Source organism: Hyla sarda, chromosome 2 (genome assembly GCF_029499605.1).
Source record: "Hyla sarda isolate aHylSar1 chromosome 2, aHylSar1.hap1, whole genome shotgun sequence".
In the NCBI taxonomy this organism is placed as follows: Eukaryota; Metazoa; Chordata; class Amphibia; order Anura; family Hylidae; genus Hyla; species Hyla sarda.
The window spans coordinates 455,712,644-455,740,158 of record NC_079190.1 but is presented as its reverse complement, the minus strand read 5'-3'; the positions used below and the strand labels follow the sequence as shown (position 1 = coordinate 455,740,158).

General features: G+C 41.5%; 1 protein-coding gene and 1 long non-coding RNA gene across 6 annotated transcripts in view; one reads left to right on the top strand and one right to left on the bottom strand.

Moving 5' to 3' along the window:
• The window catches only part of LOC130357049 (uncharacterized), a 103,218-nt gene that overhangs the window by 12,973 nt on the left and 62,730 nt on the right, over nucleotides 1-27,515 (top strand). The gene's annotated exons all lie outside the window — the stretch shown is intronic.
• Nucleotides 22,769-27,515, bottom strand: part of ROBO1 (roundabout guidance receptor 1) — a 1,216,262-nt gene continuing 1,211,515 nt past the window's right edge. For all 5 annotated transcript variants that reach the window (XM_056559365.1, XM_056559367.1, XM_056559363.1 and 2 more), the window contains one exon: nucleotides 22,769-24,115. In XM_056559365.1, coding sequence (XP_056415340.1) covers nucleotides 24,101-24,115 — 15 coding nt within the window. In that variant the 3' untranslated portion in view covers nucleotides 22,769-24,100. The remainder of the gene's footprint in view (nucleotides 24,116-27,515) is intronic.

Genomic DNA, 27,515 nt, shown 5'->3' with positions numbered 1-27,515 from the left:
ACACAGTGCTCTCTGCTGACATCACGAGCACAGTGCTCTCTGCTGACATCTCTGTCCATTTTAGAAACTGTCCAGAGCAGCATGTGTTTTCTATGGGGATTTTCTCCTACTCTGGACAGTTCTTAAAATGGACAGAGATGTCAGCAGAGAGCTCTGTGTTGTTCATGATGTCAGCAGAGAGCTATGTGTTCAAAAAAGAAACTAATTTCCTCTGTAGTATTCCGCAGCTAATAAGTATTAAGGATTAAGTTTTTTTTTTTAATAGAATTGATTTACAAATCTGTTAAACTTTCTGGCACCAGTTGATAAAAAAAAAAAAGGTTTTCCACCAGAGTACCCCTTTAACCCCTACAGGACCCATGATGTACCGCTACTTCACGACACCCGGGGTCTTGAGGACCCATGACGTACAGTTATGTTATGGGCAATTCCGGTCCCCGCCACGCGCAGGGCGGGGATCGGACCAGGATACCTGCTGAAATCTTTCAACAGGCATCCCGTGCAAATGTCAAACCCCCCGCCCCCCCATGTCGGCGATCGCCGCAAATCACATGTGAATTCACACAAGCAATTTGTGGAGATTCTGTTGATGCGGGATACGTGTGACCCGCTGACCCGGAGATATATGGTGATATAGGATGTGTAGGATACACCCACAATCACCCACTGTATCTATGGGAAGGTGGTGATTTTGTCACCCCCCCAGGAGCGCTGTCCCCCCCCCCCCCCCAGGAGGACTGCTATTGGCTTGACGATCGGAGGGGTTAACAGCATCTTCTCGCAGCTCAATTCAGTCAGCGGTCGGAGCTGCGAGAAAGAGCTGTGGATCCCACCTCTGCCAAGATCGGAGCCCCCTAAGAAGAGAAGAAGCCCCCATAGAGCAGGGACAGAATAAAACCCAGGGAAAGGTAGGAGTAAAAAGAAAAAAACATTTTTGAAATAAAGTTTTTAGGTCCCCAAGGGTCCGCCGCAATTTTTGAGCGTGGCCCGGGCCCTATTAGGGGTTCAAGGCGCTGCATTTGCCCTCCCATTTTTTGGGGGGCTGCAGCATTTTCTTTTCCTCATACAACGGTGTGTGATTTTTTTAATCACACACCGTTATATAATACAGTCACACCAAACACACACTACATACTCCCCTCCCCCCCCCCCCCCACACACACACACACACACACTCCCCCCTCCCCCCGGCCACTGTGGAAAAAAAGGCGATGGCTCGCCGGGCATTTTCTGGGGCCGAGGCATACGCCTTACTTGCCTCCGACTCCGAATCTGTCAGTGAGGACGAGGAAGATCCTACATTCCTGTGTTCTTGCTCATCCTCCTCATCATCTAGTACTGATGATGAGCCCCCCAGAAGGCGGCTGAAACTAGTACGAGCATCCATGCCGCTCGTACTGGGAGTCCAACCCTCCAGACAAGTGCACCGAATCCCCCTTCTGGTGAACCTGTCTGGAGACCCCCAGAGGCTTATCAGCCACGAATTCCGGAGTTTGTTGGCAACTCCGGAATCCGGATTGACACGGCTGGATTTACTGAAATTTACTATTTCAGTTATTTTTTCAGTGACAGCTTTGTCAATCACATGGTGGAGCAGACGAATCTGTACGCCCAGCAGTTCATCGCCCACCACCCTGATTCTTTTTTGGCCAGGTCCAATGAATGGTACACCATTGATGCAGCAGAAATTAGGACATTTTGGGGCCTCGTGCTGCATATGGGCCTGGTCAAAAAGCCAAGTGTCAGGCAGTACTGGAGCAAGGACGTCCTATACCAGACCCCGCTTTACAGTATGGTCAAGACACGGAAGTAGTTCGAGGCCATTTGGAAATGACAGCATTCTGCAGATAATGCGGCATGTCCACCCCAAAGTGATCCCACCTATGACCGGCTTTGCAAAGTGAGGCCGGTCATCGATCACTTTGGGGCCAAATTTTTGGAGGCCTACGTACCGCTCAGGGAGCTCTTAGTAGATGAGTCTTTTATCAGTTTTAAGGAGAGACTCATATTCCGCCAGTACATTCCCTCGAAGCGGGCGCGGTATAGCATGAAGCTCTATAAACTTTGTGACAGTACCTCCGGGTACACTTACAAGTTTAGAGTATATGAGGGACGAGATTCCCGTATTGAACCCCCAGAATGTTCCCCCACTCTGGGTGTTAGCGAGAAAATCGTTTGGGACCTTGTGCACCCATTGCTGGATAAGGGTTACCACGTGTACGTGGACAACTTTTATACCAGCATCCCTCTGTTCACATCACTTGCTGCCAGATCCATGTCCGCTTGTGGGACCATGTGGAAAAACCAGAGAGGCCTCCCTCTAAATTTTGTTAAGACACCTATGCCCAAGAGTGAGTCCCGTGCCCTTACCCATGAACACTTGTTGCTGGTCAAGTATAAGGATAAGAGGGATGTCCTTATGCTGACCACAATTCATGGTAACGGCAGCTCACCTGTTCCTGTGCGAAGTACCACAACAATGGTCCTCAAGCCCGATTGTATTCTGGACTACAATCAGTATATGGGGGGAGTTGATCTTTCTGATCAAGTCCTCAAGCCATACATGGCCATGCGGAAAACACGGATATGGTACAAAAAAGTTGCGGTCTACATGGTACAGGTTGCCATGTACAACTCTTTTGTACTGTACACTGGAAACACAGGGACATACCTTCAGTTCCAAGAAGAAGTCCTAAAGGCCCTGATCTTTGCTGACCGGGAAAGAGCAGCCCGGACTTCCCAAGGAACTGGAAATATGCCGTATTTTTTGACGTATAAGACGCACTTTTTCTTCCCCCAGTTGGTGCGTCTTATACGGCGAAGACACCCCTATCGCGGCGGTCCCTGCTGCCATCAACGGCCAGGACCCGCGGCTAATACAGGACATCACCGATCGCGGTGATGCCCTGTATTAACCCTTCAGATGTGGCGATCAAAGCTGACCGCGGCGTCTGAAGGGAAAGTGACACCAACCCGACTGAACGATCTCACCGCGGCGGTCCCGAACAGCCCGACTGAATAGCCGGGTTAGTGCTTACAGGACACCAGGGAGGACCTTGCCTGCCTCCTCGGTGTCTTCTCCGTTCAGGGATCCCCTGTATGCCGGCGCTCTCCTTCCTCGTCATAACGTCGTCGCGTACGTGCGTCGGCGTGCGTAACGACGTGATGGCAGTGACGGAGAGCGAGGATACCCGGCCGGCAGCAGAGACGTTCCAGAGCGATGGGGACACGGCGACAGCGACTGAGCGACATCCAGGGCAGCGATGACGGGTCCGGAGCGGCGTGGACACGTGAGTATTACCTCCTATGCAGTGGTCTTCAATCTGCGGACCTCCAGATCTTGCAAAACTACAACTCCCAGCATGCCCGGACAGCCAACGGCTGTCCGGGCATGCTGGGAGTTGTAGTTTTGCAACATCTGGAGGTCCGCAGGTTGAAGACCACTATTGGGTTCAAAATCTAAATTTTTTTAGATTTTGCCCCTAAAAATCGGGTGCGTCTTATACGCCGGTGCGTCCTATAGGACGAAAAATACGGTAGGTGCCAAGATCGTCCCAGGCCAACACTTTCCAGGTGATGTCCCCCACACTGGAAAGAAAGGATGAGCCCAGAAAAGATGCAGAGTGTGTTACAAGAGGGGGATTCGGAAGGACACCATCACTCAATGTGACACTTGCCCCGATCATCCGGGCCTCTGCATTAAGGATTGCTTCAGGGAGTATCACACTTCCATGGAATACTAGGGTCACTGAGTCATTATCATCAAGGACTTTTTTTGTTGCCTCAAATGCGCAGCGCTCTCTCTCCACCTGAGCGGGGTACGTATTTGAGGCAACAGGTTAGGGATGGCCACACATCACATTCCCAGAATGATGATTTAGAGCATAGGGTTTGGGGTGGGCAGATTTTTTAGTTTTGTCTATGCTCATCTTTCTGGGAACATAACCTTTTTTTTTCATGATTTTACGTCCCACTGTACTCCATTTTAGTTATTAAGTGTACCCATGTTATTTACCCCATGTAATGCCCCTTGAGGGGGGGTCCCACTGTTCTGGCTCCATAGGAGAAATGCAGAAGCTCAAGACTCTAACTGCGCTCCTGCACATCAGAGATCAGTGTGCACCCTTAGAGCTCCTAACGTCCAGACATGAAGTATGTCCTTACTCCAAAAAAAATTACTTACAAATTTGCAGTGACATTTCCTCCTTTTACCACTTGTGAAAATGAAAAATTTGGGGTAACCCCAGCATTTTAGTGTAAAAAAAATCAAATTTTTCCTTCTCACATCCCACTTAAAGAACATTTTTCAAACACCTGTGGGGTGTTAGGGCTCACTGTACCCCTTGTTACGTGCCTTGAGGGGTGTAGTTTCCAAAATAGTTTTTTTTTTCTTTGCTGTTCTCGCACCATAGGGGCTTCCTAAATGCAACATGCCCCCCCATTTCAGCAAAATTTGCAAATGTGACTCCTTCTCTTCTGAACCTTGTAGTGCGCCTGCAGTGCACTTGATGTCCACACATGGGGTATTTCCATTCTCAAAAAAGATGGGGTTACACATTTTGGGGGGCACTTCTCCTATTCCCCCTTGTAAAAATGTAAAATTTGGGGAAAAACCAGCATTTTAGTGAAAAATAAAAAATCATGTACACATCCAAAGTTGTCAAACACCTGTGGGGTGTTAAGGCTCACTGTAACCCTTGTTACCTTCCTTGAGGGGTGTAGTTTCCAAAATAGTATGCCATGTGTTTTTTTTTTGTTTTTGTTTTTTGCTGTTCGAGCACCATAGGAGCTTCCTAAATGCAATATGCCCCCCCCCCCCCATTTCAGCAAAATTTGCAAATGTGACACCTTCTCTTCTGAGCATTGTAGTGCGCCCGCAGTGCACTTGACGTCCACATATGGGGTGTTTCCATACTCAGAAGAGGTGGGGTTACAAATTTTGTGGGGTGTTTTCTCCTATTACCCCTTGTAAAAATGAAAAATTTGGAGGAAAACCAGCATTTTTGTGAAAAAAAAAATCATTTACACATCCAACTTTAACGAAAAGTCGTCAAACACCTGTGGGGCGTTAAGGCTCACTGTACCCCTTGTTACGTTCCTTGAGGGGTGTAGTTTCCAAAATAGTATTTTTTTTGCTGTCTTAACACCATAGGGGCTTCCTAAATGGGACATGCCCCCAAAAACCATTTCAGCAAAATTTGCTTTGCAAAAGCCAAATATGACTCCTTCTCTTCTCAGCATTGTAGTGCGCCCACGGTGCACTTCACGTCCACATATGGGGTGTTTCCATACTCAGAAGAGATGGGGTTATACATTTTGGGGGGCATTTTCTCCTATTACCCCTTGTAAAAATTTTAAATTTGGGGGGAAAACCAGCATTTTAGTGAAAAAAAAATCATTTACACATCCAACTTTAACAAAAAGTCGTTAAACACCTGTGGGGTGTTAGGGCTCATTGTAAACCTTGTTAGGTTCCTTGAGGGGTGTAGTTTCCAAAATAGTATGCCATGTGTTTTTTTTTTTTTTTTTTTTTGCTGTTCTGGCACCATAGGGGCTTCCTGAATGCAACATGCCCCCCAAAAACCATTTCAGCTAAATTTGCTTTCCAAAAGCCAAATGTGACTCCTTCTCTTCTGAGCAGTGTAGTGCGCCCGCAGTGCACTTGACATCCACACATGGGGTATTTCCATACTCAGAAGAGATGGGGTTACAAATTTTGGGGGGGCATTTTCTCCTATTACCCCTTGTAAAAAAATATATATTTGGGGGAAAACTAGCATTTTAGTGAAGAAAAAAATAATAATTTACACATCCAACTTTAACGAAAAGTCGTTAAACACCTGTGGGTGTTAAGGCTCACTGTACCCCTTGTTATGTTCCTTGAGGGGTGTAGTTTCCAAAATAGTATGCCATGTGTTTTTTTTTTTTTTTTTTTTGCTGTTCTGGCACCATAGGGGCTTCCTAAATGTGACATGCCCCCCAAAAACCATTTCAGAAAAACGCACTCTCCCACTCCCACTGCCGCTCCTTCCCTTCTGAGCCCTCTAGTGCACCCACAGAGCACTTAACATACACATATGAGGTATTTCCGTACTCAAGAGAAATTTGGTTACACATTTTAGGAAGATTTCTCTCCTTTTACCCCTTGTAAAAAAAACTGGGTCTACAAGAACATGCCAGTGTAAAAATGAAGATTTTGAATTTTCTCCTTCAATTTGCTGCTATTCCTGTAAAACACCTAAAGGGTTAACAAACCTTTTGAATGTCATTGTGAATACTTTGAGGGGTGCAGTTTTTATAATGGGGTCATGTATGGGGTATTTCTAATAAGAAGGCCATTCAAATCCACTTCGAAAGTGAACTGGTCCCTGAAGAATTTCAATTTTGAAAATTTTTGGAAAAATTTGAAAATTGCTGCTATATTTTCAAGCCCTCTGATGTCTTCGAAAAGTAAAAATATGTCAACTTTGTGATGCCAACATAAAGTAGACATATTGTATATTTGAATCAATATATAATTTATTTGGAATATCCATTTTCCTTATAAGCAGAGAGCTTCAAAGTTAAAAAAATAAAACATTTTAAATTTTTTCATCAAATTTGGGAATTTTTCACCAAGAAAGGATGCAAGTATCGACAAAATTTTACCACTAAAATAAAGTAGAATATGTCTCGAAAAAACAATCTCAGAATCAGAATGAAAGGTAAAGCATCCCAGAGTTATTAATGCTTAAAGTGACAGTGGTCAGATGTGCAAAAAATAGCCGGGTCCTACAGTGAAAATTGGCTGGGTCCTTAAATGGTTAAATAGTACTTGTGATCAGTATAGGAAATCAAGTTTTTTATCACATTTTTTAAGTGGAGGTGATTCCACTATTTTTCTTTCTTGTTTGTTTGCTTGTTTTTTTGTGATTCTCCCTGTTTTTTTAAATAAAGCAATGTTACTATTGGGTTGACTATCTGCACTTTCCCCTGAAGTCATGGGCGTGAAATTTATTTTAAAAAGTGTCATAAATCAGGCTCAGGGGGTATGGTTCAGGGGCACGGAAACCCCTACAAATCTTCGTGGATTAGTCCCACATATTTCCCATCCACCCCCATATTCAAAATCTTATCCCACAAGGCAGGATGGATCTCTCTTCTGCAGTCTATATTAGTGGCCTCCTGTGCTAGGCCCTGTGGTGCATTATCCCTGCTGTTAGACTGCCCACCCTGCTCCAGGCTGCAGGAGTTTACAATAAGCTCCTCCAGAGAGCCACTGCAGTGAGAAGAAGCATGGCAACAGGGGAAGGAGCGAGCAAGTAGGCCACCACCATATGGGGGAGAATTTATAAGAAGCAGTCCAAAAGCTCTCCACTTGATGTCAAGTCTATGTAGGTGGCACACACTGTATACACTGTAATAGAACTGCTGCAGCCATATCATCATGAGGAGATGTGCTGCAGCACTCGGCCCAGCTCGCAAGGTCACTTCCGTACAGAGCTGCAGCCTTCATCGTACCCACCAGTGCTCATATGGGAAGTCAAAGTGGGAAAAGTTAGGTGACCCATGGATTCATGGACTAAATTGCCAGACACTTCTCAAAAACAGCTACCAAAGGAGGTGTTAAAATAAACATAGATCCCAAAGGAGCCTTACAATGCCTAGAAGACCAAATCTGGTGATAGATACTTGCAAAACAGAGTCCTGCACTCGGCACCACACTAGCAGTAGTGTTGAGCGGCATAGGCCATATTCGAATTCGCGAATATTCGCGAATATATGGACGAATATTCGTCATATATTCGCGAATATTCGCATATTCGTTATATTTTCGTTTTATTTTCGCGTATGCGAAAATTAACATATGTGAAAATTAGCATATAGGAAATTCGCATACTCGAAAATTCGCATATGTGAAAATTAGCATACACTAATTTTCGCATATGCGAAATTTCGCACGCCAGTCTCACACAGTAGTATTAGAGCCTTCTTTACACCACACAAGCTGGAAGCAGAGAGGGATGATCACTGTGATGTGTACTGTGAAGAAAAAAAAAAATAAAAAAATGAAAATTCGTAATTACGAATATATAGCGCTATATTCGCGAAATTCGCGAATTCGCGAATATGCGATATTCGCGAATAATATTCGAATTGCGAATATTCGCGAGCAACACTAACTAGCAGATACTGACTAACACCTGAGAGGAAGGCTTCAATGTGCACTAAGGTGTGGGGGATGGAAGGAACCTGGTGGTTCGGCTCAGTATATACAGTCCATCAGAAAACAATACAAGAAAAAATAAGTGGAGATCACACTCACCCAGGTAGATCTTCATGCAGCTATTTTATTCAGCAACGTATCTTGTACATGAAAAGACCCAATATGAACAGTAGTGTTGAGCGGCATAGGCCATATTCGAATTCGCGAATATTCGCGAATATATGGACGAATATTCGTCATATATTCGCGAATATTCGCATATTCGTTATATTATCGTTTTATTTTCGCATATGCGAATATTCACGTATGCGAAAATTAGCATGTGTGAATATTGGCAAAAACAAAATTAGAGCATGCGAAAATCCGCATATGCGAAAATTAGCATATGCTAATTTTCGCATATGCGAATTTTCGTGCGACAGTCTCACACAGTAGTATTACAGCCTTCTTTACACCACACAAGCTGGAAGCAGAGAGGGGTGATCACTGTGATGTGTACTGTGAAGAAAAAAAAAAAAAACGAATATTCGTAATTACGAATATATACCGCAATATTCGCGAAATTCGCGAATTTGCGAATATGCGATATTCGCGAATAATATTCGAATTGCGAATATTCGCGAGCAACACTAATGAACAGCAGCATCCCCAGAGTGCAACATGAAGAGCAGCAAACTGCGGGGACACCTCACCTGGTCCAGATGTCCCTGCTGTTTGCTGCTCTGCACGTTGCACTTTGGAGATGCTGCTGTTCATATTGGGTCTTTTCATGTACAAGACACGTTGCTGAATAAAATAGCTGCATAAAGATCTACCTGGGTGAGTGCGATCTCCACTTCTTTTTCCTTGGATTGCTTTCTGGTGATAGATACACTGTAAGGTAGGACCAGTAAAATCCTATATAAGAATGAGACTTGGTGCCAAAAAGCAGGACATGACTAATTTCAAAGTGTACTGAATCGTACTGCCCAAGGTAGACAGCTGATCATTCTGCAGGGAAAAATAAGCTGAGCTGACGAGCAGGTGGGGTAGATATTGGGGAATATAATGGTGAGGACTTTGCATTGGTTTTATGACTTATGTTATAGGTAGGGACTGGACTGCCGATCATTAGTGGTCAGAGCTGATGAGGTTTAGCCAAGGTTGGGGCAGGCCAATGGTCATATGGTGTGGGCGCATGTTCTCACTTACTCTCCTCACAGCCAAGAATCTGCAATAGTGACCCACTGTTTTCTGCAGACCAGGCAATAGTAATAACTGTTTTCACAGACATTGGTTTACAATATGGTTTTGGCCTACAGTGGCCAGAGGAGCACTATGCCGAAACCTGGGGGGTGGGAATGCAAATCTTCTATGTGGCTTTGGTATCTGGGATAATCCCTTTGTCACTTTGCAGTATAGATATTGTTTTTTATAGTAAAAAAAAAAAAAAAAAGTAAACATTTTTAAAGAAAAACCAAACAACAAAAAGATTTAATTTAAATATATCATAAAGAAAAAAAAATAAACACCTTTAGAAAAATGTTTGCACTGGGGCACTTGAAAGATTTGATCACAACAGGAATTGTATGGAACAAAATACCCCAGCATTGTAGTGGTTACATAGTAACTCCTACATGGTATGTATAATGACTGGAATCCATTGTTTCTTTAGTTGAAACTAGGTCTATAATACACATCATTTGTAAACCGTAATGATTGTATTTTCCTTTCATCTACGTATGAAGCCTACGTATTTGTTCGATAAAAATAACCACCAAGAACTACAAGCAAAATAATTAGATACTAAGTAAAAAATAAATTAAAAAAATCTCAAAGAAAAACAGGAAAGGATTGAGGTACAGATTAGATCTATTTGCAATGCTTTCAGCGCTCTAATAATCCTTCATGTTACTTTACCATTTATCCAAATGAACTTCCATCCCTTACCTCAAACTCATGTCTGACATCTAGTGGCCACCTGTGAGATTTCTCTGAAGATTGGGAACTTTACAAGATAGAAACTGACTATTATATAGGTCAATATTTTGCTGGGAAAAAAAATGGTTGTTTTTTTCATCCCCTGTGGTGAGAATTTGTGATTACATGTTATTTCTATATCATAATATTATTATTATTATTATAATTTTATTTTCTTATTATTATTTATCTTTTCTTTATAATAAAAAAACCCATACAAGCGAAAAATAAACATCAAAATAACCAAAGCAATTAATCAATTAAAACAGACTTATAATATAAACCCATCCTCCCATCACCCTTCCCCAGAGCAAGAAAAAAAATTAAAAGAAATAAAAAGAAAAAACAACTAATACTCCTCTTTCCAATCCTTAAATTTTGTAATTTATATAATAACATTGTAATTATGTGCAAGGTTGGGTTCACACTGCATTTCATCAGTACGCTGAAGGTTTACATCAGCATCCCATGAAAAAAGGTATGCCAAAAATGAAGTAATAGAGTATCGCCCATGAGTTCAATGGACTGTCCATAGTCAATTAGGGGCAATGTTCAGTCTATTTTCTGAACATATACTTTTATTCTTCAGGGCTCAAAAGTCTGGTCTGATGAGTATTTAAGTACAATAAATGCACATATTCAGGAAATTGACTGAAAGTCACTAGTAGACTATGATCCATTAAAACTCATTGGGTCTGCTACCAATACACCGCGGTATATGTCTGCATACATTTTTACATTACAAGATGCCTACATATACTGTACCTATGTGATGAGACTTAGGCTAGGTTCACACTACGGAATTTCCGCCTGCAATTCCACTTTGAAATTGCAGGCAGAAATTCCGTTTACTAAAATGTACAATACACCACGGTATATGTCTGCATACATTTTTACATTACAAGAGTGTAGTGAATGGGTTTCCGTTCACAAATTCACACTTCGGAATTTGTGAAGCGGAATTTGTAAATGGAAAATCCGCTTGAAAATTTCCGCCTGAAGAATGGCGTTGCTCATTCTTCAGGCGGATATACTCGCGGAACACATTGCAGTCTATTGGAGACTGCAGTGGCCGCACTCGGAATCTCCGGGTGGAAATTTTCAGCCCTGAGATTCCGCAGTGTTAACCTAGCCTTAGGGTCTATTCACACGGTGGAATGAGCAGGGTATACGGATGCAGCGCCCACCATCTTGGGTGCTGAGAAGCTACATCTTGTGAGTCCAGCGCACAATCACGCTGTGGCTTTTGCATCTCCCTCAGCACTTACTCCAGTGGGCTGTAAGAGTCACCGACCTGCAGCACAATGACTGTGCCGCACTACGAGACACAAGTAGCATACCACATTACCAATCAATTTGGTGACCGCTACATCTACACATCAAATACAATTTAAAATCCACAGAGTGGCATCATCACCGATAGGTTACTATTGCATTTGATTAGGAGATACATCATGAAAAGCTCATGGCATGTACATTGGATGCCCATGGATGCATCTCTCACCCATCCATTATTATGGCATATGTTTAATGGATTTATTTCTGAAGGCCAAAGTGACACTTACATAGTTCATAGTACTATACTATAGTATCAAGATATACGACTTTCAGCGATTCCCCCTGGTCCAGTCTGGAGCTCACCTCCTAATAAAAGCTGATAAGGTTAGGGTCATTTCACACTATGAGCATTCATCCGTTATTAAACATCCGTTTTCTGTGTAAAAACGGATGTATAATAACGTATTAAATAACTGGTGCTAACGGCTGAATAACGTCAGTCAAAATAACGGGCATATTCATCCTTTAGGATCCGTTATAACATCCGTTATAAGAAGCGCTGTGGGGGCCAGACATATACCCCCCCCCAGCGATTTGATATATCTTTCCTCACCGCAGCGCATTTATTTGAAAACACCGCCAGGAGCCCTGAATATCTCCTCAGTACCGGCCATTCTGGGCTCCCGGCGGGGAATTTAAAAATGAAAGATTTAAAAAATGAAAAATAAATTACTACTCCCATCATGGAAACAAGTCTGCTCCATAATGAGAGTAGTAGTATTCCCTCAGCACTGCAGGAGTCTGCTGATGTCACCTCTTCTGAGCATGCTCAGAAGTAATAACGGATATTATAAACCAGGTGCAAACGGATGACATAAAGGCTCATCTGTTTGCCATAGACTTCAATGTTAAAAATAATGGCCGATAATTTACCCGTTTCTTGTGACGGAAGAAAAATTTGTGCATGTGACGTTTTTTCTCCCATCACAAGTAACAGCCGTTATTCATGACAGGCTATAACGGGTCATAACGGATAATCAAAAAATCCCATAGACTTTTAGGGATTTTGTAATGGCCATTTAACATCCGTTTTTAAGGCTTTTCTAACGGAAGTTTATAATGGGTCTTTTAACGGAGCAACTTTATAGTGTGAAAGGGGCCTTAGTCTGACAGGACCGGAAATAATCGGAAAATCCCATGGACTTTTATGGGATTTTTGTAACGGCCGTTTAACATCCGTTTTTAAGGCTTTTCTAACGGAAGTTTATAACAGGTTTTTTAACGGAGCAATTTCATAGTGTGAAAGGCGCCTTAGTCTGACAGGACCGATCCTTCATAAATCCATGCTGATATGGAGTCATACATTTATTTTCATTAAAACCCTCAAACAATTTACATACAACGGAAGTTAAGCTAACCGGCCCATAATTCCCGGGGTGTCTTTTTGGCCCCTTTTTGATTATCGGCACCACATTTACAATGCACCAGTCCTGGGGACCATCTCTGTCACTATAGAGTCCTTAAAGGGGAATTCCAGGAAAAAAACTTTTATATATCAACTGGCTCCAGAAAGTTCAACAGATTTGTAAATTACTTCTATTTAAAAATCGTAAACCTTCCAGTACTTATCAGCTGCTATATACTCCACATGAAGTTCTTTTCTTTTTGAATTTCCTTTCTGTCTGACCACAGTGCTCTCTGCTGACACCTCTGTGCATTTTAGGAACTGTCCAGAGTAGGAGCAAATCCAAATAGCAAACCTATCCTGCTCTGGACAGTTCCTGACATGGACAGAGGAGTCAGCAGAGAGCACTGTGGTCAGACAGAAAGGAGATTCAAAAGAAAAGAACGTCCTGTGGAGCATATAGCAGCTGATAAGTACTGGAAGGATTAAGATTTTTAAATTGAATTAATTTACAAATTTGTTTAACTTTCTGGCACCAGTTGATTTTTTATTTTTTTTTCAGGGGAGTACCCCTTTAAAGCAGTGTATCCTAACCAGGGTGCCTCCAGGTGTTGCAAAATTATAACTCCCAGCATGCCCAGACAGCCAAAGGCTGTCCGGGCATGCTGGGAATTGTAGTTTTGCAACATCTGGAGGCCCCCTGGTTGGGAAACACTGATTTAAAGAAAATCCCTTGAACTAAACACTTAACTTGCTGCTTTTTAGTTTTATTGGGTCCATATATATCAGCAGTCGCCATATATACATCGGTAAACACATCACACTACTGCAAACAGTACTGCGGATGAGACCACCGAGGCGACGTCACTGAAGCCCAGAGATGTGTTGTTTATTATTTTTCCTAAAAGCTTAGCTGTTTTTCGGCACTTTAACTTTTTATACAATGCTACGAGCAGCATTTAATTTGCATACGATGTGTAAAACACTGTTAAGCGAACACCCTGTATTACGGAGGCCCTGCGCCGCACAGAGTACTGATTATAAGAGTCCTTCGGGAAAAGCGTTGCTCTACTTAAAGTCACTTTTTAGCACTTTTCTGGAAAAATAAGTATGAAGCAATTTAATTGTGTACTTAAAATGTATCTGGGAAAATGCTAAAGCTATTTCCACTGTGTAAAAGTCATGGAAATAAGACAAGAAAATTGCTGAATGTATGCAGCAGATAATCATTTACTATAGCGCACTCCTCGGCGTTGTGCGGGGAGGGACCGTATTTGTCTAAGTGCTTTCTTCATTTTATCATCTTATCATGCGAGGCGGAACATTTGCTTAGCTTTGTTATGTTACTATTTTTATGGAAGGATTATTACATTGTTTTTAGAGAGGGACACAATCATTTGCAGGGAACACTTCATTCAACCCATCAGGACCATGTTTGAAGCTCAGGGTGAATATGCCCCCATTGGAGACACATGTACAAACACTCGACCTTTGTTCCATTTATTCTTTGTGGGTCTTGTAAGGCCAAATTGTGATGTGATCTGGATAAACAGCCACTTACAGGTCAGCTGTGTGGGTCCAAATTAGGATGACAGGTATAATTTGGCCAAATGAGAAAAGCTACATTAATGAATACAAAGACAAGCTTCTAAGAAGACAATAATGTGCTGATCTGTTTATTAGGCAGAGCTCCTCACTTCTTATACACTGGGTACATACAAAGTGTACGTCACAGGTCGTACAATTATACATAGCAGTTAACCAGAGGACACCTGCCTGCTATCTTAGCCCTTGGCCAATCTCCCAGAAACTCCTCAGCAACTGTTATCAGCTTGGTCATTCCTCCGGAGAATTCATACACTGATACAAAGTAGAACCAACTTATTAGCCTTAATCAAATTCAGATTATTTTCTAACAAATACTGTCAATTTAAATACTGGGGGGTGGGGGTGGGGGGGAAGCATTATGCACTGCTCAAAAAAAATAAAGGGAACTCTTAAACAACACATTGTAACTTCAAGTCAATCACACTTCTGTGAAATCACACTGTCCACTCAGGAAGCTACACTGATTGACAATCAATTTCACATGCTGTTGTGCAAATGGAACAGACAACAGGTGGAAATTATAGGCATTTAGCAAGACACCCCCAACAAAGGAATGGTTCTACAGGTGGTGACCACAGACCACTTCTCAGTTCCTATGCTTCCTGGCTGATGGTTTGGTCACTTTTGAATTCTGGCTGTGCTTTTCCTCTAGTGATAGCATGAGACGGAGTCTACAACCCACACAAGTGGCTATGGTAGTGCAGCTCATCCAGGATGGCACATCAATGCGAGCTGTGGCAAGAGCATGGAGGTGCTACCAGGAGACAGGCCAGTACATCAGGAGATGTGGAGGAGGCCATAGGAGGGCAACAACCCAGCAGCAGGACCGCTGTCTCCGCCTTTGTGTAAGGAGGAGCAGGAGGAGCACTGCCAGAGCCCTGCAAAATGACCTCCAGCAGGCCACAAATGAGCATTTGTGCGCTCAAATGGTCAGAAAAAAACTCCATGAGGGTGGTAGCAGGGCCAGACAACCATAGATGGGGGTTATGCTCACAGCCCAACATGTGCAGGATATTGGCATTAGCCAGAGAATACCAAGATTGACAAATTCGCCACTGGTGCCCTGTGCTCTTCACAGATGAAAGCGGATTCACACTGAGCACATGTGACAGACGTGACAGAGTCTGGAGACGCCGTGGAGGATGTTCTGCTGCCTGCAACATCCTGCAGCATGACTAGTTTGGTGGTAGCCTGACTGCCATTAGGTACAGAAATGAGATCCTCAGACCCCTTGTGAGACCATATGCTGGTGCGGTTGGCCCTGGGTTCCTCCTAATGCAAGACAATGCTAGACCTCATGTGGATGGAGTATGTCAGCAGTTCCTTCAAGAGGAAGGCGTTGATGCATGGACTGGCCGTCCCGTTCCCCAGACCTGAATCTGATTGAGCAAATCTGGGACACCATGTCTAGCTCCATCCACCAATGACGTGTTACACCAAAGACTGTCCAGGAGTTGGCAGATGCTTTAGTCCAGGTCTGGGAGGACATCCCTCAGAAGACCATGCGCCACCTCATCAGGAGCATGCCCAGGCATTGTAGGGAGGTCATATGGGCACGTGGAGGCCACACACACTACTGAGCCTCATTTTGACTTGTTTTAAGGACATTACATCAAAGTTGGATCAGCCTGTAGTGTGGTTTTCCACTTTGATTTTGAGTTTGACTCCATATCCAGATTTCCATGGGTTGATAAATTTGATTTCCATTGGTAATTTTTGTGTGATTTTGTTGTCAGCACATTCAACTATGTAAAGATGAAAGTATTTAATAGATTTCCAAGAATGCCACACAGGTAGCCTCAGATGCAGCAGATTTTATGAGAGGTTGGCATGCGTGTGTCAATCTAGTGCAGCTGACATGACAAGGGCTTTAACATAAAAAAAAGGAATAAGGGTTGAGAAGGTGCCAGTGGTCCTGTGAGGGGACAAGGACAAGGAATACAGAGAAAGTCAATGGCTTTGTTTGGGGCCAGAAGCAGGTGGCAATATGGACTGTAGAAGGCATGGGGTGTCCTAAGGTGAGAAAGGAGTGGGACATAGAAGACAAAAAGAAGGGCAAATTGAGGACAGAAGATGTAGTATATGGCTCTGTAAATGGCAGGGGGCAGAAGCTTCTATAGGCTTTTTGGAGATAGGAGCAAAATGCAGATGGCAGAGGGTGAAAAGGTTTTAGGCATTCTGTGAGGAGGAAACAGAGATATTCAATACAGAGGGCAGAAGCTGTAAAGAGGAGGCACAGAAATTGGGGTACTGACAGATGATTTGGCTATTTAATGAGGCAGGGGGCACAGATGGTGATTTATGGGGCTTTATAAGAATAACATAGATTGTAGGAGGCCAACAAAAACTTTCCTTTTGGTTCTTGTCATGTGTTCCTGTAATTAGGATACCACAAAAACAAAATAGCATAATATATAAGTCTCTCTTATAATGCCCAGTGGACAAAGTGGCGCAGTGCTACAAATGTTTCTTATGGTAAGAACAGTAGACAACCAGCTCTCATCCAAGGAAAAGGATACCAAATGTAAAATGACCTATGGGATCAGGGATCCTGATACAATTGCAAATCAAGGTACAGCAGGATTGTTAGAACCAGAGGTTTGTGGTCCCTGCAGACACAGGCTCCAAGACTGAATAGGACAACTTTTTGAACAAGGTACAACGTGATTTAACACAGTAAAAAAAAAAAAAAAAAAATTGTGTCACAGGGTGGGTACGATCCTTTCCATATGCCTCAGCTTAACAATGAAGCTCCACTTTTAATCACTCTGGAACTAAAATAAATCAAATGTTTCTCTATGGTAACCACCAACACAGTGTTGTGATGTATCTGATGTTCTTACTGTATATTTCATTTTCTGGTATTATCATGGTAGTAAGCTGAGCTGTAATAAGATCTGTAAACCTTTAGGTAAAGTAGCAACTGTGCAGCAAGAAAAAGTGAGGTAAACCTACAAAAAAGACAAAAAAAAAAAAAAAAAAACGGGCAGTCCCATGCCAGGACACTTATAAGATCCAAAAAAGAAATAAAAAAATTTTTTTTTTCTTTAAATGTACTGACGACAATACGAATACGTATTACGTCCTCATACAAATGGCACAAAAATGAATGTTTTTGCCTTTTCATCTTTTCCTCATTATTATTTATTGAGAGTTTACAGCTGTAAAAAAATGGCTTATTGTATGTAAATGTAAAGAAATACAACAGCCCATTAGCTTTTTTTTTTTTTTCTTCTTTTTGATTCTTTGTAAAAGCCAACACATTGGAGGTCATGCATTATCAGGCAGGTTTGGGTGCAGCACGACGCATGTTTGTACACCTGTCTAGTGTTAGTGGGTGAAAGAGACTGTCCCACACATTTGCACAGCAGGCCAGGTAAAATAGACTAGACCTGATGTGCTTAATAAATGCACTCCATGGGTTGGGTGCAGCATGCCTGGTGGGTATATGTTTTGAGCCTCTGGTGGACGGTTACAGTAGGAGAATTTCAAAAATGCCAGCTGGTTGCAAAAAGGCTCAAAATGTTTTATTACTGTACCATAACAATCCATGAGCTGGGCACGCTGCACCCCACTCATGGAATTTTACATACCACGGGCAGCTAAAGCCGGCATGTCGCGGTTAGCTGTGCATGGTCCCGGCTGTCATGGTCTTTGTGTAAAAGTGCGCTACATTTCCTAATGTCACACATTATACTTGAGGGAAACTTCTGTACACCTGTAAACCACACCAATTACATGCCTTAAAAGTGAGGGCCTAAAAATTTTTTAAAAATGATAGAGAAGCAATGTCTCGATGTTCTAAGCTTGGTACTGAAAAAATGCAGGAATTTGGATCTTGCAACTATATTACAGATACTAATATGCAGCATGTGAAACTAATCCATGTGCAACCTACCTTATTCTCTCTGGTAAATAGTTAATGTTTTTTTTTTTTTTTTTTTTTAGAAAAAAAAAGGGTGTCTATGCTTATCTTTAGTCCCTTATTAAGGCTGTGTAGCAGTGAGCTTGTAGTGACAACCACAAGGCAGAGTATACTGCAAGGATAGTAGAAGCTGGGCCATGAGAGCTCCGCATCATATTATCATGTCATCTGGAAGAACTGTGGCTTATGAACTGTTAACTGTTTGGCCTAACTAAAGCCTAAGGCCTCTTCTTGTTTTATCGTGGGTGAGGGGGTTCTGTATAATAATACTGTTGCATGTTTATTCTATGACCCCCAACCCTCATCACTCTTGTATATAAGACACATTATAAGAACTTGCTGGTTGTGCACCATATTTATGCCTGTGAAGTGTATTTCTTGGGACAGAGTTTGCTTCCACTAGGTGTAGAGTCAGAATCTGAAAAAAACACCTTGCCAACTACAATGAACCTCAATGACCTCCCCTGCTTATACACAGAATTTAAAGGGGTTGTTTGTGCAAAAGCAATATTCGCTCCCAGGCTGGGGTTTGTATAGAAATAATAAAAATCATTTTCTTATCTTCTTTGTCCTCCTGGTCAAGCAGGAATAGAAAACACTTTCCCAACAAATACAGTCCCACTGCAACTCTGATTTGTGTTACCCAAATGGGTGGGGTTGTCACATTTGTAAAATACAATATATTTTTTTTTATTTCAACTTCCCACCACCACCAGCCAGACATATAACTTGAATATGATATTGTTTACCAGTTTTCCCTTCTGCAGGTTCCCCCTATAATTTTCTGTTGTTCCTAAGCTAGTGGGTAGAGCCTAACATCTATGATGTTTGGCATACATTGGACACACAAACATAAGATCCTGTTATGTTATATCTCTGGAGCACATCCTCATAAGAAGCAGCAACATGAAGGACATTATAGAGCATTATTGGCAGAGTGTATTTCTCTCTGCGTTTACTTCTGTCTGCCTCTGCAACCACTTTGTAACTCTGACGCCTCCGCTACTTCTCTTTCTCCATAGAATTCTATCCGTAGTATGTAACAGAATCATTTTAGCAAGCCATTAGTCTGTATGGTCTCTCAGACTTTTAGCAGCTTTTAAGAGCTCAAGGGAAATTCTCTTTACTCCCATGTTCTAGAGACGTGAGTGCCTACAGTCACATGATCGCTCTGCTATTGTAGCAGAGGACAGGTGACGCTCTTCCAGGTGTAGGAAGATCCATATGAAAGGCGAGCATAGCACAGCATAAAGAGTAGAAAAGGAAGTTCAGCAAGTCATCTCCCTGCCTTGATTACATATACAAGACAGCAAATGGGTGGCCTTAAAGGGAACCAATCATCAGATTTTACCCTATATAATGCTTGGCAAAGCGTTATTTAGTGTAAAATTGTTGTCCTCACCCTCCCCGGGGGATGCTCCTGCCCCAGGGATGGTGAAGATATGAAGTTATAAACTAGTCACCGCCGCCGCCATAAGTAGTCACCTGGGCGGGGAGCTCTTCTCACCTACTACCGTTCTTCAGCCGGGAGCGACGCCCCCTCCGCTTGATTGATGGGCCGCGTCATTGTTCCGCTCACTGAACAGACGGAGCAGAGCAATGACGCGGCCCATCAATCAAGTGGAGGGGGCGTCGCTCCCGGCCGAAGAACGGGAGTAGGTGAGAAGAGCTCCCCGCCCAGGTGACTACTTACGGTGGCGGCGGTGACTAGTTTATAACTTCATATCTTCACCATCCCTGGGGGCAGGAGCATCCCCCGGGAATGGTGAAAATAAAGATTTTACCCTATATAACGCTTTGCCAAGCGTTATATAGGGTAAAATCTGATGATCGGTTTCCTTTAACTCCCCACCTACTGCACCAATTCATGTAAGTGAGACATCATTTTACTCCTGTTCACCTGCACTATAACCCGGTGTATTGGGTTTAGTGCGGGTGAACAGCCTGTCAGTTTCCCTTTAATGGTCAGTTTAGGAGGGGGGGGGGGGGGCTGGGAACTGGAGAAAAGAGGCTTTTTTTTCTAACATTTACTTGTTCTACTGATTTATGCAAAAATTGTTGACAAATGAGTAAACCTTAAAAAAACAAAACAAAAATCTATTTTGAAATACAGGCTATATTTCAAATCCAAGAAAAATGTCCTGTCTGATACCACCTTGAGACGGAATTTTTCTATAAATTCACACATTTTCTAAAAACGTCTGACCTCCTCTAATTGCTTGTTTAGAGCTGAAAGGATTAGTAAAAAATATGAGATGGACTATAGTAGAAATGCTGCCAGAAACTATGCGTAGAAATTTGCTGAAAGGGATGGGGTGTACCCCTCAACATGAAATTGTCCATCTCTCCAGTCTTATGGTTTCCTTTCCTCCATGTGAAGTATTAGTAATAGGCGTTGTTAGGGTAGACCTGGTTGGTACTGGTTGTCTGTAGACTGACAGCAATAAAGTCCACATATCTGAGTGATCTAGTAACTCTGCTACTGTTAAATAGACATTCCCATGAAAAACATAAAATTCTTTGCAATAACCGGATATTCCCACACATAGATAAGCAGAACATTATCAGGATTTATTGAGAGGTTAACAACCAAAGCAAAACCTTTCTGTAAAACAGCAGCATAATTACCAGGCTGCAGTTCATGGTAAAATGAAGAAAGAAAACAACGGTACACAAAGAACATACTTGAGAACAGTTTTAATAAATAATGTGACAAAAAAAATTATGTTTTGGATTATCTGAACCTCAGTATGCAAAAAAAAAAAAAAAAAATATGGCTAAAAATAAGATGTTTTTTAAATGAAGAATAACAAAAACATTTATCACATGGTTTGATCCCTTTTATAATTGTCAGTCTTTCAGAGTCTTGCTTTCTTGTTTCATATGAAGAACAAAATAACCAAGTGAAACATGTTATGTCTAGATTGTTGAGACCTTAAGGCCGCCATGTTGACAAAAAAATTTGATTTATGCATTAGCACCAATGACAAAGTACAAAATATAAACCAGGTACAGAGACAAAAAAAAAAATTATTAGCATTATACCAATAGAGCAAAACCTAAAACAAATCCGGAAATAGTCAATTTAAGTAAAACAGATTTTTTTTTAAAGTTTTCTTTTTTATATATTTTTAGGTCTCATTTTATCTAGCTTAGATGTTGTACCAAGAAATAATAATTTAAAAAGGAACTTATTTATACCATAGGGTCACTGTGGATGAGGTCACTTGATAAAGAAACAGGGACTCTTGTTAAAAAGAGGAGCCCCTGGCTCCTGTACTCAGAGGAGTATCAAAGGCAGTATTTACTGCTACTGTACATTCATTGACTGGCAAACTATATACTGCTGCTCAGGCTGTTCTTAAGAATATGAAAACAAAGGGGTTTGTAACCCAGGACAAGATGGGGTGGGAACTCCAAGATACTTGACAAAAGACCTTCAAAAATATTGAAATGAGAGAAGATTTCGGTTTACTTTTCTACTATGAATAAAAAAATAAAAATAAAGAATAAAATAAAATAAAAAATAAAAACTTTACTATTGTTATAAATAGTCCAAAAAGCATTCCAGTTAAATACAAAATAATAAAGTCACTTTCTTTGAATCTGAATCTGGCTAACGCTTTAATGTTTTTGCTGTTCTGGAATTCAACGAACCTACTTGCAAAATATTTACATTTTTGCTTATGAAAATAAAAAAATATCAGAAATATAAATAAAATCAACAGAAGAAGAAAAATGCAATACTACAACACTTATTTGGAACATTTTTTATTTTTTATTTTTTATTTTTTACTGTAGGCTCTGTTTATACGACCATCGTAGCTTTGGTTTATACTGGAGCCATGACTTGTATGATGGATCTTTTTTCAAATGTATAATATTGTATATTAACTAGAGTTCAGCAAAGCTACCAAAATCTTGTCAAAGCTTCTTTAAAAGGCCATCAGATTTGATTATGGATTTCCAGCAGGTTCAGTATAATAAAGGAAGAGCCCTGGCTTCTGTAAACAGAGTAGGGTCAAAGGCAGGATTTACTGCTACAGTACATTCATTGAGTGACGAAGCATATACTGTATGCCTCGCTGTTCAGTTAACATGTCAACTGAGCAGCAAGGCATCCATTGTATACCTTTCTGCTCACTGTACAGGAGACAGGAGCCTTCAACATAAGTCCCTGCTCCTATACTCGATTTGCCCAAAATGGAGGCTAAAAAAAATCCCCAACATTGACAAAAAATAAATTGTGGCTACTTTTCTAAAGCCTTTGTACTACCACAATGCAAGAGAATGACTTTTGTAATAGTCGAGTCAGAATACAGTGTATTGAGTTGCCCATATGGTACAAATAAGCATTAGAAGATGTGCAATTAAAATATTGGAAATATTCCTTCTTTTCATTTTTATTTGTTTTTAACTACATTTTCCTCAGCCACTAATGATAGAAAACATGACACAGCTTGTTGTTTGAGACATAGATAAACCTAAAATATGTTTCATCCACGTAACGTTCAAAATGGCCCAACAATAATTTCAGCATTAAACGGAAAAAAAAAAACACATAAAAAATAATAATAATAATAAATGATTTTTTTTCAACAGTTTTCATAAAAGACAAAAAAGGTTAATAGTTGCAATGGTTTAAAAATAAAGTTTAGTGATTGTGCTTTTAAAACCAACAAAACAGTGCATTACAAAATAACCATATCAAACGAAATCTCCTGAAGTGGCACTTTTTTTTTCTCTTTTTTTTTTTTTTTTACTTTCAATGGATTGACTCTGTAAAGACATGTCAATCGATAATAGCGCTAGCAGTTTCTTAACTCGGTGTTTATTACAAATGTTACACTTTTTGTTTTTTCTTCTTTTTTTTTCCTACAAATGTTGAATGGAAAAATAAATGATTTTCTGTAAGATTTCGTTTTCACGTATCCCAAGATTACCAGGTACTCAGCTTGCTTGACTTCCACGTACTCAATAGGATGTAATACCAAAGATATTTTTAATGATGGACATGGGGGAGACAAGTACCACAGGAACATATGAAAAAAAAAGTACATATTTACAACGAAATCACCTCCATATTGTTTCTTTTACTTTTATACCTAAGTATATGAAGGTCAATACTGCTGAACAGTAAATTCAGGCCTACAATGAAATTATCCTTGGTTCAATGCTTTTTCACTTGATGCACCCCAATGCTCAATTGTGATAATGGTAGACACTTATGCATGGGTGTTCATCATCTTCAAGTGGTTGTTTTAAACTATGGATGGAGATTGGTGCTTTGGCGGTTCAGAAGCAACACTCTGCGCCACTTCATCATAGGGCTTGATAGGCAAAAGACATGAGCGGCTTGATAGGCAACAAGCTTTAGATTCCAGTCTTGACACCTTCTGCTGTCTGTACTTTGAAAGCAGCGTTCTTGGCACCAATACCCCGAGAAGCGATAACTTGCCATTTTTTGGCTTAGCGGTAAGGAGGTACCAGGGGTAAGTGCTGCTTTTTTGGGGTAGAGGTAAATGTCCAGGTGGTCTTATACAAAGAGAGTGTAAACAAATGAAGCATAAGCTGTTCAGCTGCCATCATGGGTATAAAATGAAAGGGCATGTATAATCTGATTGCACTGAACAGGATCTCTGGCATATCATCATTCGTCTTGAGGCATCTTAAAGGATTTACTATCTGATAGTATTTCCGTCATCTCCATCTTTTGCATTCAACTTTCTGTTTCCTGAAAAACAAAAAAAATAAATGACACGGTTGGAATGGATATTTTTCCCCAACCAATGTTCTCTATCGACTTCACATGAGTCATTTTAATGCCCGTGTAAAAGCAACATAATATTTCAATTCCCATGGATACTCAATTCACTTTTGTAATGAAGTAAAAATGATAAGATCTGTGTTTGCATGGTATGATTTATTGGGTTAAGCTGCGGTTGCTGTTGTGCCTACAATTAAGAACAGTGGGAGAAACATTTAAAAGCAGGAAATGAAATTGCACAAGTCGAAAGACGTTATTTCAAAGAGACGTCGGCTGTTCTTAGTGTTGCGCTCACTGTGGCGGCAGCCGAAGATGTGATCTGAAATCGCTGTAATGGTCTTAATCACTGATAATCTAACATATAAGCTAAACCTTACGGATTTAGAAAAGACGAAAAAGGAATCTGCTTTGGGGCAGTTTTGATCTCTTTTTAATACAAAAAAAGTTCATGACCGTTTACTTACAATCATTGTGTAATTATAAAATATAATAGATTCAAATGAATTTACTCAGGTACCGTTTAAAAAAACAACAAACAAAGCACAACTTTTGGCCCTTGATTTCAAGTGATAGTTACGTATATATAATCAATTTACCTCTAGTGCTCCCACAGTGCCTCCGGTGTCCTGCTCTGGTCCTCAGTGCAATCCTCTTCTTGAGAGAAAGCGTTACCCTAGGGCCCAAAGTGGCGTTGGGGCCTAGAGTGTCATACTGCCGCTCAGCCAATCACTGAATGAGGTGGGACATCGCTGCAGCCAGTGATTGCCTGGGTGGCAGTATGACACTCTAGGCCCAAGCATCATGTTTTCTTTCAGGAAGAGGATTGCAGCCCCGGACCGGAGCAGAACACCGGAGGCACTGTGGGAGTACTAGAGGTGAGCACAGATTTATATATATACTGTAGAATGGACATTCTTCTAAACCCCACACCTCCCACCGGATAACCTCTTTAACCCCTTAAGGACCAAGTGTATTTCAGTTTTTGCTTTCAGTTTTCACTTTCCTTTTTTCCTTCTTACATTTAAAAAATCATAACCCTTTCAATTTTGCACCTAAAAATCCATATGATGGCTTTTTTTTGTGCTACCAATTCTACTTTACGATGACATCAGTAATTTTCAACAAAAATGTATGGCAAAACGGAAAAAAAATATAATTGTGCGATAAAATCTTTATTCTGTAGGTCCATACGATTAAAATTATACCCTAATTATATAGGTTTGATTTTGTCGTACTTCTGGAAAAAATCATAACTGCATAACTAAATTAATACGTTTAAAATTGTCAACTTCTGACCCCAGATAACTTTTTTATTTTTTCACAAAAAGAATGGTATGAGGGCTAATTTTTTGCGCAGTGACCTGAAGTTTGTATCAGTACCATTGTTGTTTTGAACAGACTTTTTGATCGCTTTTTATTCATTTTTTTATGGAATAAAAAGTGACCAAAAATACGCTATTTTGGACATTTATGCACCCGGTGATACCACATATGTTTGTTTTTATTTTTATTTACACACTTTTTTTATTTTTTTTTTAAACAGGAAAAGGGGGTGATTCAGATTTTTATTAGAGAAGGGGTTAAATCACATTTATTAACTTTTTTTTTCACTTTTTTTATGCACTACTATAGCCCCCTCTAGAGGCTGTAACACTGCATATACTGATTTCAGGCACTGTTCAATGCATTGCCATAGGAATGCATTGATCAGTGTTTTCTGCTCTTGATTGCTGAAGCATGGATTTCAGGCTTGGAGCAATCAAACGCCGATCAGACAGCTGGGAAGAAGGTAAGACACCTCCCGTTGTCCTCTCAGATTTTCGGGACACCGCAATTTCACTGCGGCAGTCCCGAACAGCTCCACTGAGCTGACCGGCAGTTTATTACCCAGTTTTAGATGCCACAATCAACTTTGATTGGGTTAATACTGGACATCAGCCCAATCGGCGATGTCCGGTATTAGTCGCGGGTCCTGGTTGCTGATAGCAACCGGGACCCCGCAGATACGAAGCGCTTCACAGATCGGGATTTGGCCACGGACGCAAATATTGTTAAGGGGTTAATGGGGTATTCCGGCTTTATACATCTTATCCCCTAGCCAAAGGATAGGGGATAAGATGTATGATCGCAGGGGTCCCGCCGCTGGGGACCCCCGAGTTCTTGGTGCAGTCCCCGGCATTCTGTGCCAGGCGCTGCCTCCGAGACAGGGACGTGACATCATGCCACTCCCCTCCATTCATGTCTATGGACAGGGGGTGTGACTGCCACTCCCATACACATGAATGGAGGGGGGGTGGCGTGGCCATGATGTCACTACCCCATCTCGGAGGCAGCGCCTGGGCTGCTGTGAGATTGCGGGGGTCCCCAGCGGCGGGACCCCTGCGATCATACATCTTATCCTTTAGATTAAAAAAAACTATGAAAATACAAGGATGCTGTAAAACTCTATGCAGGTGCTAACAACTGAGCCCCAATGCTCCACTACAGTTCCCAACATGATTAATAAGTAGGATTTCCAAGTAAAATATCCATCAACTACTCTATCTCCCTTCTTGATTGTCCTCTTGACCTATAAAAGATCAGGGGACTGTGCATGACTATGTGGTAACCCAGTTCAGAATAACGTGTTCTGTACTCCTGCCCATCCTGTGTGGCAGATGCTGCTCAATGTCCGCCATGGGTCCCCTCTCCTCAGAACTTTCTATATTTCATAGTCTAATGTACTGTTACATAAGGGTTAATGTATTTGTATTATTGCCTTAAATGTATTGTTGCTAAGGACCTTGTTGCTAAATGGAGTATTCAGTGGTGAACATGTGACTTATCCGGCCAATTGGATCTCTCAAAATTCCTCCCTTATATAGTGAGGTCAGGGTTCAACTCTCTCTCTTGAGTCTTTGCTGAGATATAGTTTGGTGAGGCGTGAAGTCTGTCTGTGAGGTGGATCTGAAAGGAGGCCTGAGGCCTAAGTCTAGCAACCACGCATCAACTACAAGTGAACCCCACTATCGAGGTGAAAGCCATGCGGTAAGCCTACAGTCTTGGGGATATTGTAAAAGTCAAGTCAGCAAGTTAGTCAAGTTCAAGTCCAAGTATAGCGTGGGCTGAATCAGTCATATACAGCACAATCAACTATAAGTCCCAGCAAGCGGATAAGCTTCCCTAAGTTCATCCTGCAACTCCTTCACGCTAATCTAAGCTGTAACGGATGTACCATCTTTCCAACCTCAGTAAAGCAAGCCAGTTAACCATAACCTTGCGTCAGAGTGATTATTTGCCCCGTGCCTGGCACAGGTGAAACTGGCCTACCTCGGATGGTGTATAGGTCAACCACGCCCTGGCGTCATGATAAGGTTAATTACACATT